The 14,356-nt window shown below is 38.8% G+C and overlaps 1 protein-coding gene across 3 annotated transcripts in view; it reads left to right on the forward strand.

Annotated features, from left to right (window-relative positions):
• Positions 1–14,356, forward strand: part of LOC133652489 (coronin-1C-A-like) — an 81,528-nt gene that overhangs the window by 13,080 nt on the left and 54,092 nt on the right. For 2 of the 3 annotated variants that reach the window (XM_062051291.1, XM_062051292.1), the window contains one exon: positions 8,659–10,252. In XM_062051291.1, coding sequence (XP_061907275.1) covers positions 8,665–10,252 — 1,588 coding nt within the window. In that variant the 5' untranslated portion in view covers positions 8,659–8,664. Of the gene's footprint in view, positions 1–8,658; positions 10,253–12,397; positions 12,553–14,356 lie in introns of those variants that run through there. The other variant, XM_062051293.1, reaches the window with a different exon arrangement.

The following is a 14,356-nucleotide window of genomic DNA, read 5'->3' on the forward strand; positions in this document are numbered from 1 at the left end:
GCTTTATTTATTTTCCTATGACACTGTACTGAGTCTTTGATTTATTTTGTACAAATTTTCCATTTTTTCAATTATTTGTGCACTTTCATTTTTGAAGTTTTTCTCGATTTATTATGTCAATTGATTGACCATAACTTTGGCCGTACTTTTAAGATGGTGCCGAGCGTCTGAATCCGTGAGTTTTTTGTGTTACTGTGCAAAATGAGCTACAGAGCTAGCCTAAAAAAATTAGCATGCACACATTAAAATGCTAGCACTTAGCATGCCTCACATATCAAGTAATACGGCTGTAAGGTGTATCTTGCTAGCATTTCGAAACCGGTCTGTGTTTGGTAGCGCCTGCGCAGTTTGTATTAAAATTACTAGAAGGACTTGAGTGTTGCCATGCACCTCTTTATTTTTGTTTTTTGGAGAGTGCTGCGTGTTTTTCCTGTGTTTATATTTACTACAGAGAGAGGCCTGTGGCATATTAACACTGAATTACTCTTGATTAAAGTTAAAGTACCAATGAGTGTCACACACACACGAGGTGTGGCGAAATTATTCTCTGCATTTGACCCATCACCCTTGATCACTCCCTGGGAAGTGAGGGGAGCAGTGAGCAGCAGCAGAGGCCGCGCCCAGGAATAATTTTTGTTGATTCAACCCCCAATACCAACCCTTGATGCTGAGTGTCAAGCAGGGAGGTAACGGGTCCCATTTTTATAGTCTTTGGTATGACTCGGCCAGGGTTTGAACTCACGAACTACCGATCTCAGGGCGGACACTCTAACCACAATGCCACTGAGCAGGATTTTTAGTTAATATTCAATATTTATTTCTAACCTGCTTACAGTTTACTACCCTGTCAAATGATATGCAAACAAAGATTATCGTTTTTTTTAACAACACATAAACCCTGGGCTTATGTCAGGCTGATTGGAAAAGAAAATATAACCAAATATCCTGCATCAGAAGGGACTCAAATACCTGACAAAAATTAATTGTAAATACAAAATGGACAATATGGTAGTGCTAAAATAAATGAATACAATTAATGACAGATGTTTCTTAGCTAAACTCTCAATAAAATTAAAGTGCAAATTAAAAAACTTAAAATACAGCTTCACCACGTTAGTCATCATTTTTGCGCTCAAGTATCTTATCTTTGACTTTAGCTCCAGACTTCTTCTGTTAGCGCTATTCAACCGGACAAATCCGGCCCCCGAGGTTAAGTTCAAAACATGGGAGACAAACATTTTTCCCTGACTTTGTGGATTATTTCCAGTTTTGTTTCAAGTCCTTCCAAATGATTCTAATTATTTATTTTGCCCAATGTCAACTCAAAATCAAGTCTTTATGGACGAGCGGTAGAAAATAGATGGATATTTATGCAGCACTTTTTAGCCACAAGCACATTGCAACACAAAGTGCTTTAGACCAGTAAAAATAGAAATGAAAAAAATGCAAATACAGTATCATTGACATAAGGATTAACTAAAAACATTTAAAAAAATAAAATAAACACATACATATGTGTGTGTGTATATATGATATTATATATGTATACATATATACATGTGTGTGTATATATATATATATATATATATATATATATATATATATATATATATATATATATATATATATATATATATATATATATATATGTATATATATATATATATATATATACACTACCGTTCAAAAGTTTGGGGTCACATTAAAATGTCCTTATTTTTGAAGGAAAAGCACTGTACTTTTCAATGAAGATAACTTTAAACTAGTCTTAACTTTAAAGAAATACACTCTATATATTGCTAATGTGGTAAATGACTATTCTAGCTGCAAATGTCTGGTTTTTGGTGCAATATCTACATAGGTGTATAGAGGCCCATTTCCAGCAACTATCACTCCAGTGTTCTAATGGTACAATGTGTTTGCTCATTGGCTCAGAAGGCTAATTGATGATTAGAAAACCCTTGTGCAATCATGTTCACACATCTGAAAACAGTTTAGCTCGTTACAGAAGCTACAAAACTGACCTTCCTTTGAGCAGATTGAGTTTCTGGAGCATCACATTTGTGGGGTCAATTAAACGCTCAAAATGGCCAGAAAAAGAGAACTTTCATCTGAAACTCGACAGTCTATTCTTGTACTTAGAAATGAAGGCTATTCCACAAAATCGTTTGGGTGACCCCAAACTTTTGAACGGTAGTGTAAATACACACACACACACACACACACACACACACACACACACACACACACACACACACACACACACACACACACACACACACACACACACACACACACACACACACACATATATATAATATCATATATATATATATATATAATTAAATAATTAATAAATACAAATATTAAATAGTAAGAATATTAGTAGTAATAATAGCAATGAATAAAATAGAAAACAGCAATTGAAAAAAATATATATATACGAAGAGTTTAAAATGAAAAAGGTGTGCATTTAACCTTTTTTGTGGCAGCTGATCGGTGAGAGTGTTGTGGGTTTGATTTTCAGATTATTTCCAGTCTTTTTAAAAATAAGAAAAATTAATGAAATGCATGGGTTTTCATAAAGAAGGACGAAGGTGAGAGGAGCGATTGCATTACAGTCATTCTATGACTGGAGCTATGTTGGGAAAGTGTACATGTTCCAATCCTCCCAGAAGCGGCGAAGTGCACTTAAGCTAGCCAAACATGCTGTGATTTAGGTGTAGGGCTGCAACGATTAATAGATTAAATCGATTAATTGATTATAAAAAAGCTTTAATTTATATTATTTTGCTCTGATTCATCGTTTAGTGATTGAATCCGGACCGCATGGGTTGCCCGGAAGTGTAAGTACGTGGACATACTGTAGTTTCCGCATGACCGCTACAACAGAGCGCACATGAGAGCGGTGGTGCGTGGATGCTGTGATTTGTGCGGTAGTGAACAGCGCAGGGTTTTTTTTCTTTGTTAATGCACACATGTTGATAATTTGCATTTATTACAAAAACAAAATGAAGAAAAATTCATTAAGTATGCATTAAGGCTACAAAGTGTTTTATCCGACTAATCGAACAAATTAATCAGTAGATTACTCGATTACTAAAATAATCAATACCTGCTAAACTATTTCATGAGACTGTTGTTTTGGAAATGTTTTGCTGCCAACATAAATGTTTACCTTCTGTTTATTGGCCAGGGGTCCCAACGCTTCAATATACATACTTGTAAATCAGGGGTCTCAAACTTTCGACCTACATATTTTGTGGCACTTAACTTAACATCGTAGTTTAATGCAATTTTACATTATGAACTTGAATCCCACAATAAAAAACATTCACTGCAATACCTCTGCAGACACAAAAACGAGAGCATGGCAAACCGTGTGAGTCGGTGTGGCTCAGATGGTAGAGCAGCCGTGCCAGCAACTTGAGGGTTTTAGGTTGGATTCCGCTATACTAGTCGCTGTCACTGTGTCCTTGGGCACCCACACTGGTTTGAATGTGGCTTAAAAATGTAGATGATGGGTTTCTCAATGTAAAAGCGCTCTGAATCTCTAGAAAGAGAAAGCGCCATATAGATATAATTCACTAACAAACACACATTGGGCAACACAAAGAGCAACTTCCTGTGAGCAAGCCAAGGGTCTCTGCACAAAATATTGCATTTTTACATTGAATTTTACATTCTTAATGATTTAAGGCCCTACAATAGCTTAGAGTCATAGTAGTAGTAAACACATTTAGTCATGTGGTTAAAATAAAAAAAATCAGAAGTGAAAAGCCTCCACCCTGACTCTACCTCCAGCAGCCCCCAAGTAAATTGAGTTTCAGACCGCTTATGTATACTATACATACAGTATAGGCCGAAAGTTTGGACACACCTTATTCAATGGGTTTTCTTTATTTTCATGACTATTTACATTGTAGATTGTCACTGAAGGCATCAAAACTATGAATGAACACATGTGGCGTTATGTACTTAACAAAAAAAGGTGAAATAACTGAAACCATGTTTTATATTCTAGTTTCTTCAAAATAGCCACCCTTTGCTCTGATTACTGCTTTGCACACTTTTGGCATTCTCTCGATGAGCTTCAAGAGGTAGTCACCTGAAATGGTTTTCACTTCATTGGTGTGCTTGAAGCTCATCGAGAGAATGCCAAGAGTGTGCAAAGAAGTAATCAGAGCAAAGGGTGGGCTATTTTGAAGGCACTAGAATACAAAACATGTTTTCGGTTATTTCACCTCTTTTTGTTAAGTACATAACTCCACATGTGTTCATTCATAGTTTTGATGCCTTCAGTGACAATCTACAATGTAAATAGTCATGAAAATAAAGAAAAGGCATTGGAATGAGAAGGTGTGTCCAAACTTTTTTGGCCTGTACTGTATTTGTTAAAAGTTATTTTTTGGTGTTGTTTATTTCCACAATTGTATACACATTCTCTGGTCTCTGGTTTGACAACTGATGGTAAACAAGCTGAGTGTGCTCAGACCTAAATGCACCGAACATCTTGTGACTGTAATTTGAAAGTGTTGACACTGCAAGTGCATGAATACCCAACAGCAGCAATACAACAGTGCTTATTGTAAAAAGATGCGCTGATTCACAGCTTCCACAAAAATGGCTGCTGCGTGACTATGTATTGCTTGCTGTGTGATTCCACGCTGACACTTAAACCGAAACGATTGTCATGACTATGGCGGCGATTCCAGGATAATTTTTGCTGCACTTTAATTGTCTCAGTTTGGTGTGTTTTATTTTGTCTGGTAAGAAGCTTAAAGGCCTACTGACATTTTTAAAAAAAATTCAAACGGGGATAGCAGATCCATTCTGTGTCATACTTGATCATTTCGCGATATTGCCATATTTTTGCTGAAAAGATTTAGTAGAGAACATCGACGATAAAGTTCGCAACTTTTGGTCGCTGATAAAAAAAAGCCTTGCCTGTACCGGAAGTAGCGTGACGTCACAGGTTGAAAGGCTCCTCACATTTCCCCATTGTTTACACCAGCAGCAAGACCGACGATTACCCCATTAATTTGAGCCAGGATGAAAGATTCGTGGATGAGGAACGTGAGCGTGAAGGACTAGAGTGCAGTGCAGGACGCATCTTTTTTCGCTCTGACCGTAATTTAGGTACAAGCTGGCTCATTGGATTCCACACTCTCTTTTTTCTATTGTGGATCACGGATTTGTATTTTAAACCACCTCGGATACTATATCCTCTTGAAAATGAGAGTCGAGAACGCGAAATGGACATTCACAGTGACTTTTATCTCCACGACAATACATCGGCGAAGCACTTTAGCTACGGAGCTAACGTGATAGCATTGGGCTTAACTGCAGATAGAAACAAAATAAATAAACCCCTGACTGGAAGGATAGACAGAAGATCAACAATACTATTAAACCATGGACATGTAACTACACGGTTAATGCTTTCCAGCCTGGCGAAGCTTAACAATGCTGTTGCTAACGACGCCATTGAAGCTAACTTAGCAACGGGACTTCACAGAGCTATGCTAAAAACATTAGCTATCCACCTACGCCAGCCAGCCCTCATCTGCTCATCAACACCCGTGCTCACCTGCGTTCCAGCGATCGACGGAGCGACGAAGGACTTCACCCGATCATAGATGCGGTCGGCGGCTAGTGTCGGATAGCACGTCTGCTATCCAAGTCAAAGTCCTCCTGGTTGTGTTGCTGTAGCCAGCCGCTAATACACCGATCCCACCTAAAGCTTTCTTCTTTGCAGTCTTCATTGTTCATTAAACAAATTGCAAAAGATTCACCAACACAGATGTCCAGAATACTGTGGAATTTTACGATGAAAACCAAGCTTTTTGTATTGGATACAATGTGTCCGAATACTTCCGTTTCAACGATTGAAGTCACGCGCATACGTCATCATATCTAGACGTTTTCAACCGGAAGTTTAGCGGGAAATTTAAAATTGCACTTTATAGTTTAACTTGGCCGTATTGGCATGTGTTGCAATGTTAAGATTTCATCATTGATGTATAAACTATCAGACTGCGTGGTCGGTAGTAGTGGGTTTCAGTAGGCCTTTAACTTTTATTTGCCATTTATGTTTGTTTGCGGCTGCACGGTGGAAGTGTGGTTTTAGCATGTTTGCCTCACTGCCAGAGGGTTCTGGGTTTGAATCTAAGCTCTAACCTGTTGTGGGGTTATAAACTGTGCTTGCATTTATTAGTAAGCAGGATTACTTGGCTTTTTTTTAACTGTATTTGTCATTTGTATTTGTCATTTATCTGTCATTTGGGGGAGCCAAAGTGAACTGGGGCCCTCCACATAATCAAACCAACATGGTAATTTACCAAGCACATTATAGCTTGGCAAGCTGCGTACTGAGTATCGCTGATCCCAACGCTTTTACTGCAATTGATAGAAACATCAAACTAACATTTATTAAAGTGTGAGCCATTTTTCGGATACCATAGTTTTTTTTGCACAATTGGACCGGATGTAGCGATATTATTGTGAAGGCCGGAAGTGTGTCACTGGTGGGAAAAAGAGAGCTCTTGACGGCGGTCATATTTGAATGAGACGAGACTGTTGACTTTTGAAAAGTGCCTCTCAAGTTTCTACCTACTACGTCTTACCAGATCCTCGGTTACATTAATTTACCATTTTGAACACATTAATACTCGCAAATCTGTGATGAAAAGAATCACTCTCCAGTTGCATCCTGCGCTTATACTGTGTTGATTCCATGCATTCGGCGTCTGTGAGAAAAAGGTTGATTTGTTGGGTAGTTTTAATAAAAACTGTTTGCTTTCTTCTCGCTTTCTCTTCTTTTACGCTCCACTTGGATAACTCTGCTTCATCTTTATAGAAAACCTCTCTTATGTACGCCAACAGGTTAGTTTTGATCTATCTTCCGGAGTCAAGTCTGCACATGCGCAGTATAATGGTATAATCCATTGCGTGACATGGAAGGGGTCAGCTGTCGAAAATGGTCATGATTTATTAAGCATTTTGACAAACCAACAAATAGATAATTGTTTTATAGAGAAGAAAACCGTAATAAAAATGTTTTATGAGAGGCAACTGCCTGTTTTTGCCTAAACACTAATCATCCTATTTGGGCCGGTAAGAAATATTACTATATTTCATACACTTTGTAATTGTGAAAAAAGACAGTTTTAACACAAGTGTGTTCTGTTAAACCGCTAATGGTAACATAAACTAGCCAATGGTGCTTTTGTTTAATTTGTTGCTTTGAAAAATGTAACTGTGAGCCAGTTGCAAACAGCCCTTTTAAGCATGTTGTAACACATATGTTGTAACACATAAAGACCAACAAAATAAATAATGGCTTTAAATGGAAGAAAACGGTATTAAATGTTTTTTTTAACAAGAAGCCTGTGTTTTCCTAATTGAGTCAAGTCTGCGCATGCACAGTTACATGGAATAGTCCATTGCGAGAGAAGGGAAGGTGAAACCGCCAAAAACAATCATTAATGAGTAAGCATTTTAATATATTTTAAAACACACAGATTAAGACCAAAAATAAATAATTGTTTTAAATAATAGAAAACTGTATCAAATGTTTCTTTATGAGAGGCAACTGCCTGTGTTTGCCTAATGGAGTCAAGTCTGCGTATGTACAGTAACATGAAAGTTTATTGCGTGAAAAGGGAGGGTGAAGCTGTCGAAAACATTCATGATTGATTAAGCATTTTAATATATTTTAAAACACAAAAAATGGAAACCAAAAAAGAAAGAATTGTTTTAAATAGAAGAAAACTGTATCAAATGGGTTTTTTATGAGAGGCAACTGCCTGTGGTTTGCCTAATGGAGTCAAGTTTGCGCATGCACAGTAACATGGAATAGTCCATTGCGTATTCACCAAAAACAATGGTGAATAATTAAGAATTTCAATATATTTTGAAACACACAAATTAAGACCAAAAATAAATAATTGTTTCAAATAGAAAACAGGGGTATTAATTGTTTTATAAGAGGCAACTGCCCGTGGTTTGCCTAATGGAGTCAAGTTTGCGCATGCACAGCAACATGGAAAAGTCCATTGCGTGAGAGGAGAGGGTCAAACAGTCAAAAACAATCGTGAATAATTAAGAATTTTAATATATTTTGAAACACACAAATTACAACTAAAAAAATAATTGTTTCAAATAGAAAACAAGGGTATTAAATGTTTTTTTATGAGAGGCAACTGCCTGTGATTTGCCTAATGGAGTCAAGTTTGCGCAGGAATAGTCCATTGCGTGAGAAGGGAGGCTGGAGCTGTCAAAAATGATCATGATTGATTAAGCATTCTAATACATGTTGAAACACACAAATTAAGAACAACATAAATAAGTGTTTTAAATGAAAGAAAACTATTAAATGTTTTAATGAGCGGAAACTGCCTGTGCTTGCCTATTGGTAAGTTTTCCCTTACTCTCAATGAACTGTATATATCTTGATGACCAAATCTGGTCATATGCAGTAAGTGTTGATAGTACCAATGGTGCTGATCGCAAATTCGATTGTTCAACTTTGTCCGCACTCTTTAAAGTGGCAGCCTTGTTAAAATATATCAGGGAAGATAAGACAAAGGCGGTTGATTGGTGTGGAATTATTTGCCATCCGGTGTCTGTTTTGTAACACTATGCCTTTCATTGCAGACCAGTATGGGACAGAACCAAGACAAATTAGAAAGTGAAGAACAGCAACAGGATGCAGACGGCCATGAAGATGATGTCATAGAGGCTGAAAGCACATATAAAGAAGAGGCAGGGCATACAGAGGAAAATTCTCCAGATTTGGATGAAAGCGAGCCAATAACATACTCTGTTGAGAAGCACACAAATTTGTGGGTGAGACAGTTTGCTGCGAGCAATACCAACCAGGCAGGAGTGGTAGGAAATGCCACTCCTCCACAGGGTTCACCAGACAAGCAAAAAGGTAGAGTAAGGAGCGAGCAAAGTACAAGGACATACAAGCAGAAAAGTACAGAGGAGGAGCTTGAAGCATACTCAAGGATCAAGATGGAGAACCAGGCCGAGGAAACTTTGGAGTACCAAAGCAACTGCCAAAGGTATGACCACATTGCCAACCCTGGGGATGCAAACACTTTTGAAGAGGAAGCCATTGTGGCAATCGGGAGGTCTGTAACTCAACTGGCAAAAAGTGACGAGTTCTTACATACACTGGATGAAAATGTGACCATGATGGGTGAGAGTGGCCTTATTAAGCAATGTGTGGACCACTTGAGTGAGCCCAATGCTCAATCCCTAAACATACTGCAGAAAGAGTCTTTGATGAATGTGAGCGATGCTGTTGAACAGAGAGCAAACAAGACGTTGAATGACGCCGAAAAAGAAAGGTCAGCGAGAGCTCTTCTGCAGATGGAAGCAGACCAAGGCCCACCTTCATCAAATCCAGATGCAGCTGCTGAGCCCAGTTCTATTTTGGAGAAGCTCTTGAAGAAAAACCAAAAGGAGGCTTCTTCATTGCTAGAGGGAATACAAGAGATGGGAGTCGATCAATCTGACTTGGAGAAAAAAGCCATCAGGTTTGATGAAATAAATGCACCAGAATGTGGCACCAATGCTTTGGAGGAAACATCACAGGCTGACTTTCATGTGGAACATCCTGCTGACTGTTTGACCGCAAAATCAATTTTTTGTGAAACAAAGACTGCAGCCATCAAAGAGATGGAGATAATGCCAACTACAGGCACCTTTAACGATCATCTCTCCAACCATTTCCAAACCACTGTTTCGCATGAGAGTCCATCATGCGAGATGGTGAAGGAGACTGCACCATGCTTTGGGTCTACAGACGTGAAAAAGGACAAACGGATAGAAGACTTTAGCAAGGTTCTCACCAGGAAAAATGTGGATTCCGGCCTAAAGACAGAAGAAAGCCACCACAGCACACCTGGTGTAAAGCACGAGCTCCTTCTCGTGACAGCCGACAAAGAAACACCAGAGCAACCTGATAAAAAAGCTGTCCAAGAACAAAGTGATGATGGCGTTCCGATGAGGGAAATGTCCCCCAACACTCTCAGGTCGAGGCCTGTGTCCGATCTCATCAAGGAAAACATAGAACGGCACGAGAAGCTTCAGCATCAAGATTGGTCCAAGCCCCCTGAGGTCAAAGGGGAAGAGCACAGCCATGTTTTAAAGGTCCCTGTATCGCAGATAAAGGCGGCGTTTGACTCACCTCAGAAATCCTCCGACAAAGCCCTGGAGAGGAAGGCGTCTGTGAGAAAAGGTAAGGGGTTTTAACATTGTTACCATTTGTCAAAGTGGGCCATACACAACAGCGTCCGAAGGTGGAAGAAGGGGTAAGTGGGGAGGAAGCCCCAAACACAGGGTGGATGTAAAGTAAAGTTTCATAAATGTTGCCTTGAAAGGGAAAAAATTAGGTTGCTTGAATCAAATTAAGAATGTTTAAAACTACCTACTACACCCTAGTTGAAATGCAAACTGGTTCGTTCCACCTTGATAGTGGCAAACCTAGCATGGAATCTTCACTCAACACAGACGTCATAACGTCATCAAAGCTCACCTATCCCCCAGAAGATGCACTCAGAATATAATCATTGTTATCTACTGATGATAATGCTATGTGTAACAGCTAGTTGCTACTATCTACTCTAAAATAAACACAAACTTGACAGATGTGTAATCATTAAGTGAATAATGACGGGTTGCATAATTATATAAAATCATTTTCTGGCCCCGTTATATTGAATTTGTTGGGTATTTTTGAAGAGAAAACATTTACAAACTATGTATTGGGGTTTATCTAGATATGCTGTAGATATGTTAGTCCCACCTTTAAAAAGTCAATAACATAATTAAGGTTTTTATGTATTTAAAAAGCTGGTTTAACCCAAATTAATGCATTAATGTTTTTTTAGTGCATGTAATGTGATTTCTGATAGATCATATGGTTATTTCATTCATATTCTGGCCACTTTATATTGAATTTGTTGGCACTTATTTGTAAAAAACAAACAAACCAATTTTAAAAAATAAAAAAACCAATCGTATCTCCATACGTTCTAGGTATGTTAATACGATCTTAAAAGGCTAACTTTTTTGTCCTTTCCGTAAATTTGTGCTGTATTTCTGGCCATAATTTTTGTTGCGTTACCCCATTATACATGATTTTTCCTAAGAGGGTTTTTTCATTTTAAATCAAACAAAATTATACATCCAATTCTTTGACAAGGAGTAATCCCCCCAAAACCAAACAGTACATAAAAGTCCTTTATTTATCAAAGGGGCATACAAATATTTAGAAAGCTTTACTCTTTTTTTTTTTTTGCTAAAATCTCTCAATCAGTCTTAAACAAAAATATATATTTTTTTAAAGGTTAACTCTTTAGAAGGCCTTGTGGTCTAATAATGTCACTGTTGTCAATTAGTATGAACTTACATAACATGAGTCATTTTGAAAAACTGACATTATTAGATCAAAAGGCCTTACAATGGGTAAAAAAATAAATAAAAATACATTACATACTTGATATTTTTGCTTATGATTAAAGTTTGTTGAGAAATTTGAACAAAAATGCTTTAATATAAATTAATTTTATGTCATGTTTGGCTTTTAAGATAATGAGAAATGAATGTCCCCAACTTGTTATGAAGTCCAAAACAAAATTAAGGTTTTTACATGTGTTTTAAAAAGCTAGTGTCAACCTAAATGCATGCAATAATCAATTTTAATGCATGTAATCATACAAAGTGTATGTATGGGGCAGCAACGTTGGTTTTTGGCTGGAATGGGGGTTGGGGGGGGGAGGGGGGGTGTCTTGTGTGTAGGGGCCCCAGAGTTTGGTGCTACGCCCCTGGCCATACATAACATCAAGATGAGTGGGACATAATTGGATGACAGGTAAACGAATCAGTGAGTCACTATAAACATCTGCTTTTCTGTCTGTGGTGTTTAAGAGTTTAAGCAGCCATTGTTACTAAAGTACGTGAGGGAAAAAAATGAAATAAATGATAGACTGCAGCTGTTATATTATTTTGCATAGCTCTTGCAATGAAACAACGCCCCCTTGTGGTGGTCAAACACACTAGTAGTACATTGTGTTCGTTAAGATTTTTAGATGATAATGTTATTTCCGTCGTTACATACCAAAACTGCATTCAAATGCACTCTAAATTGTATTATGGAAATTGTCACAGTTGTACACAAATCATATTATAGAACACTGCTGAAACCGTCTGGAATGTTCATATTTGTTATTTGTGATTACAACGTTTAACTAAGACTGAAACACAGTGAATAGCATCAGGAACAAATAAAGAAGGAACAAGGAAAGAATGGAAGAAAAAAGTCGCCTTATCCCAGAAATGACGCTGATTGGTTATTTTCAATGCCAATCAAGTGAGCTCCTCCATACAGATGCCGCCAAGCCAAGCTGGGGGCGGGGCATGAGGGAAAGCGCACAAGAGGAACTTGTCAGCGGCGGCTTCGTAACAGGGTGGAATCATTTGGGATACGTTGTATTACATCACGCAATTTTGGGGATATTGTGCTTTACATCGCAGAAGGTAGGTTACGTGTCCGTGTTCAAAGACGATTGGCTGCGTTTTTGTTTTCCCGTGGTCTTGTGTTTGGCTGTCCTGACATAAAAGTGCAGGCGCTAGCTAAAATGACTTAGGCTAGTAGTGTGTGCTAACATTAGCCGGCAGTTAACGTAACTGTCAGGCAAGGAAATAAACGCCAATATGGCACTAAAGGACAGTTTTTCGTGTCGAGCCTTTGGTTCGTCGTGGAATGGAGGATCTTTTAGCGGGGTGCGGTAGCGCTCCTTAGCGCGGCAGTAAAACTTATCCGTCGCGGATCCACACAGGCTGAGGTGCAAGGCAGAGCAGCCGCGCCCTGGCCGCTGGCAGCCTGCAGCCCGCACCGCCTTTTAAGCACGCCACCTTGCATTTATTCCGTCTTGTGTCCACCCAAAACCTATTACTCGCAACTGACCTCATTTGTTGGCTGGATTACATTTCTGGATTGCTTTTCTTTTTTAAATCAATGTGACCTCCATGAACGTTCACAAACACGTGGACGTGGTTTGGTGTAATACAGTATCCATCCATCCGTTTTCTACCGCTTGTCCCTTTTGGGGTCGCGTGGGGTGCTGGAGTCTATCTCAGTTGCATTCGGGCGGAAGGCGGGTACACCCTGGACAAGTTGCTACCTCATCGCAGGGCCAACACAGATAGAAAGACAACATTCACACTCACATTCACACACTAGGGACCATTTAGTGTTGCCAATCAACCTAACCCCAGGTGCATGTTTTTGGCGGTGGGATGAAGCCGGAGTACCCGGAGGGAACCCACGCAGTCACAGGGAGAACATGCAAACTCCACACAGAAAGATCCCGATCCGATATTTGGATCGGCCGCCGATATTTGCCAAAAAATGCGTATCGCAAAGCATGGGAAAATGCAGATCCAGATCCAGTTTTAAAAAAAATCCGGTCCGTGTTTTCCAACGCACCGATTTAAATAATACATTCCACTTTTCTGCTGCTTCCTAATTTCCTTTCCGCATTTTCCAGCACACCTTCAACCCATCCACAGGTCTGTGTCCTAACCGTTAAGATGGCCATGTGAATTAAAAGTTACCGGTAAAAATGTCAGCTGTCTCTGTGCGATATAGAAAATGACTACACTACCGTTCAAAAGTTTGGGGTCACCCAAACAATTTTGTGGAATAGCCTTCATTTCTAAGAACAAGAATAGACTGTCGAGTTTCAGATGAAAGTTCTCTTTTTCTGGCCATTTTGAGCGTTTAATTGACCCCACAAATGTGATGCTCCAGAAACTCAATCTGCTCAAAGGAAGGTCAGTTTTGTAGCTTCTGTAACGAGCTAAACTGTTTTCAGATGTGTGAACATGATTGCACAAGGGTTTTCTAATCATCAATTAGCCTTCTGAGCCAATGAGCAAACACATTGTACCATTAGGACACTGGAGTGATAGTTGCTGGAAATGGGCCTCTATACACCTATGTAGATATTGCACCAAAAACCTGACATTTGCAGCTAGAATAGTCATTTACCACATTAGCAATGTATAGAATATATTTCTTTAAAGTTAAGACTAGTTTAAAGTTATCTTCATTGAAAAGTACAGTGCTTTTCCTTCAAAAATAAGGACATTTCAATGTGACCCCAAACTTTTGAACGGTAGTGTATATCGTGATATTCGAGTATACGTTCTCACGCAGTTGCTTTTAGCTGCTGGCATTACACGACAGGCTCTTCAAGGTTCAAGGGTTTTATTCGTCACATGCAGAGTACACCACAGTGAAATGCTTTTTTCCATGCTCTTCAGATATTGCGTACAG

This window comes from Entelurus aequoreus, linkage group LG06, assembly GCF_033978785.1.
Source record: "Entelurus aequoreus isolate RoL-2023_Sb linkage group LG06, RoL_Eaeq_v1.1, whole genome shotgun sequence".
NCBI lineage: Eukaryota > Metazoa > Chordata > Actinopteri > Syngnathiformes > Syngnathidae > Entelurus > Entelurus aequoreus.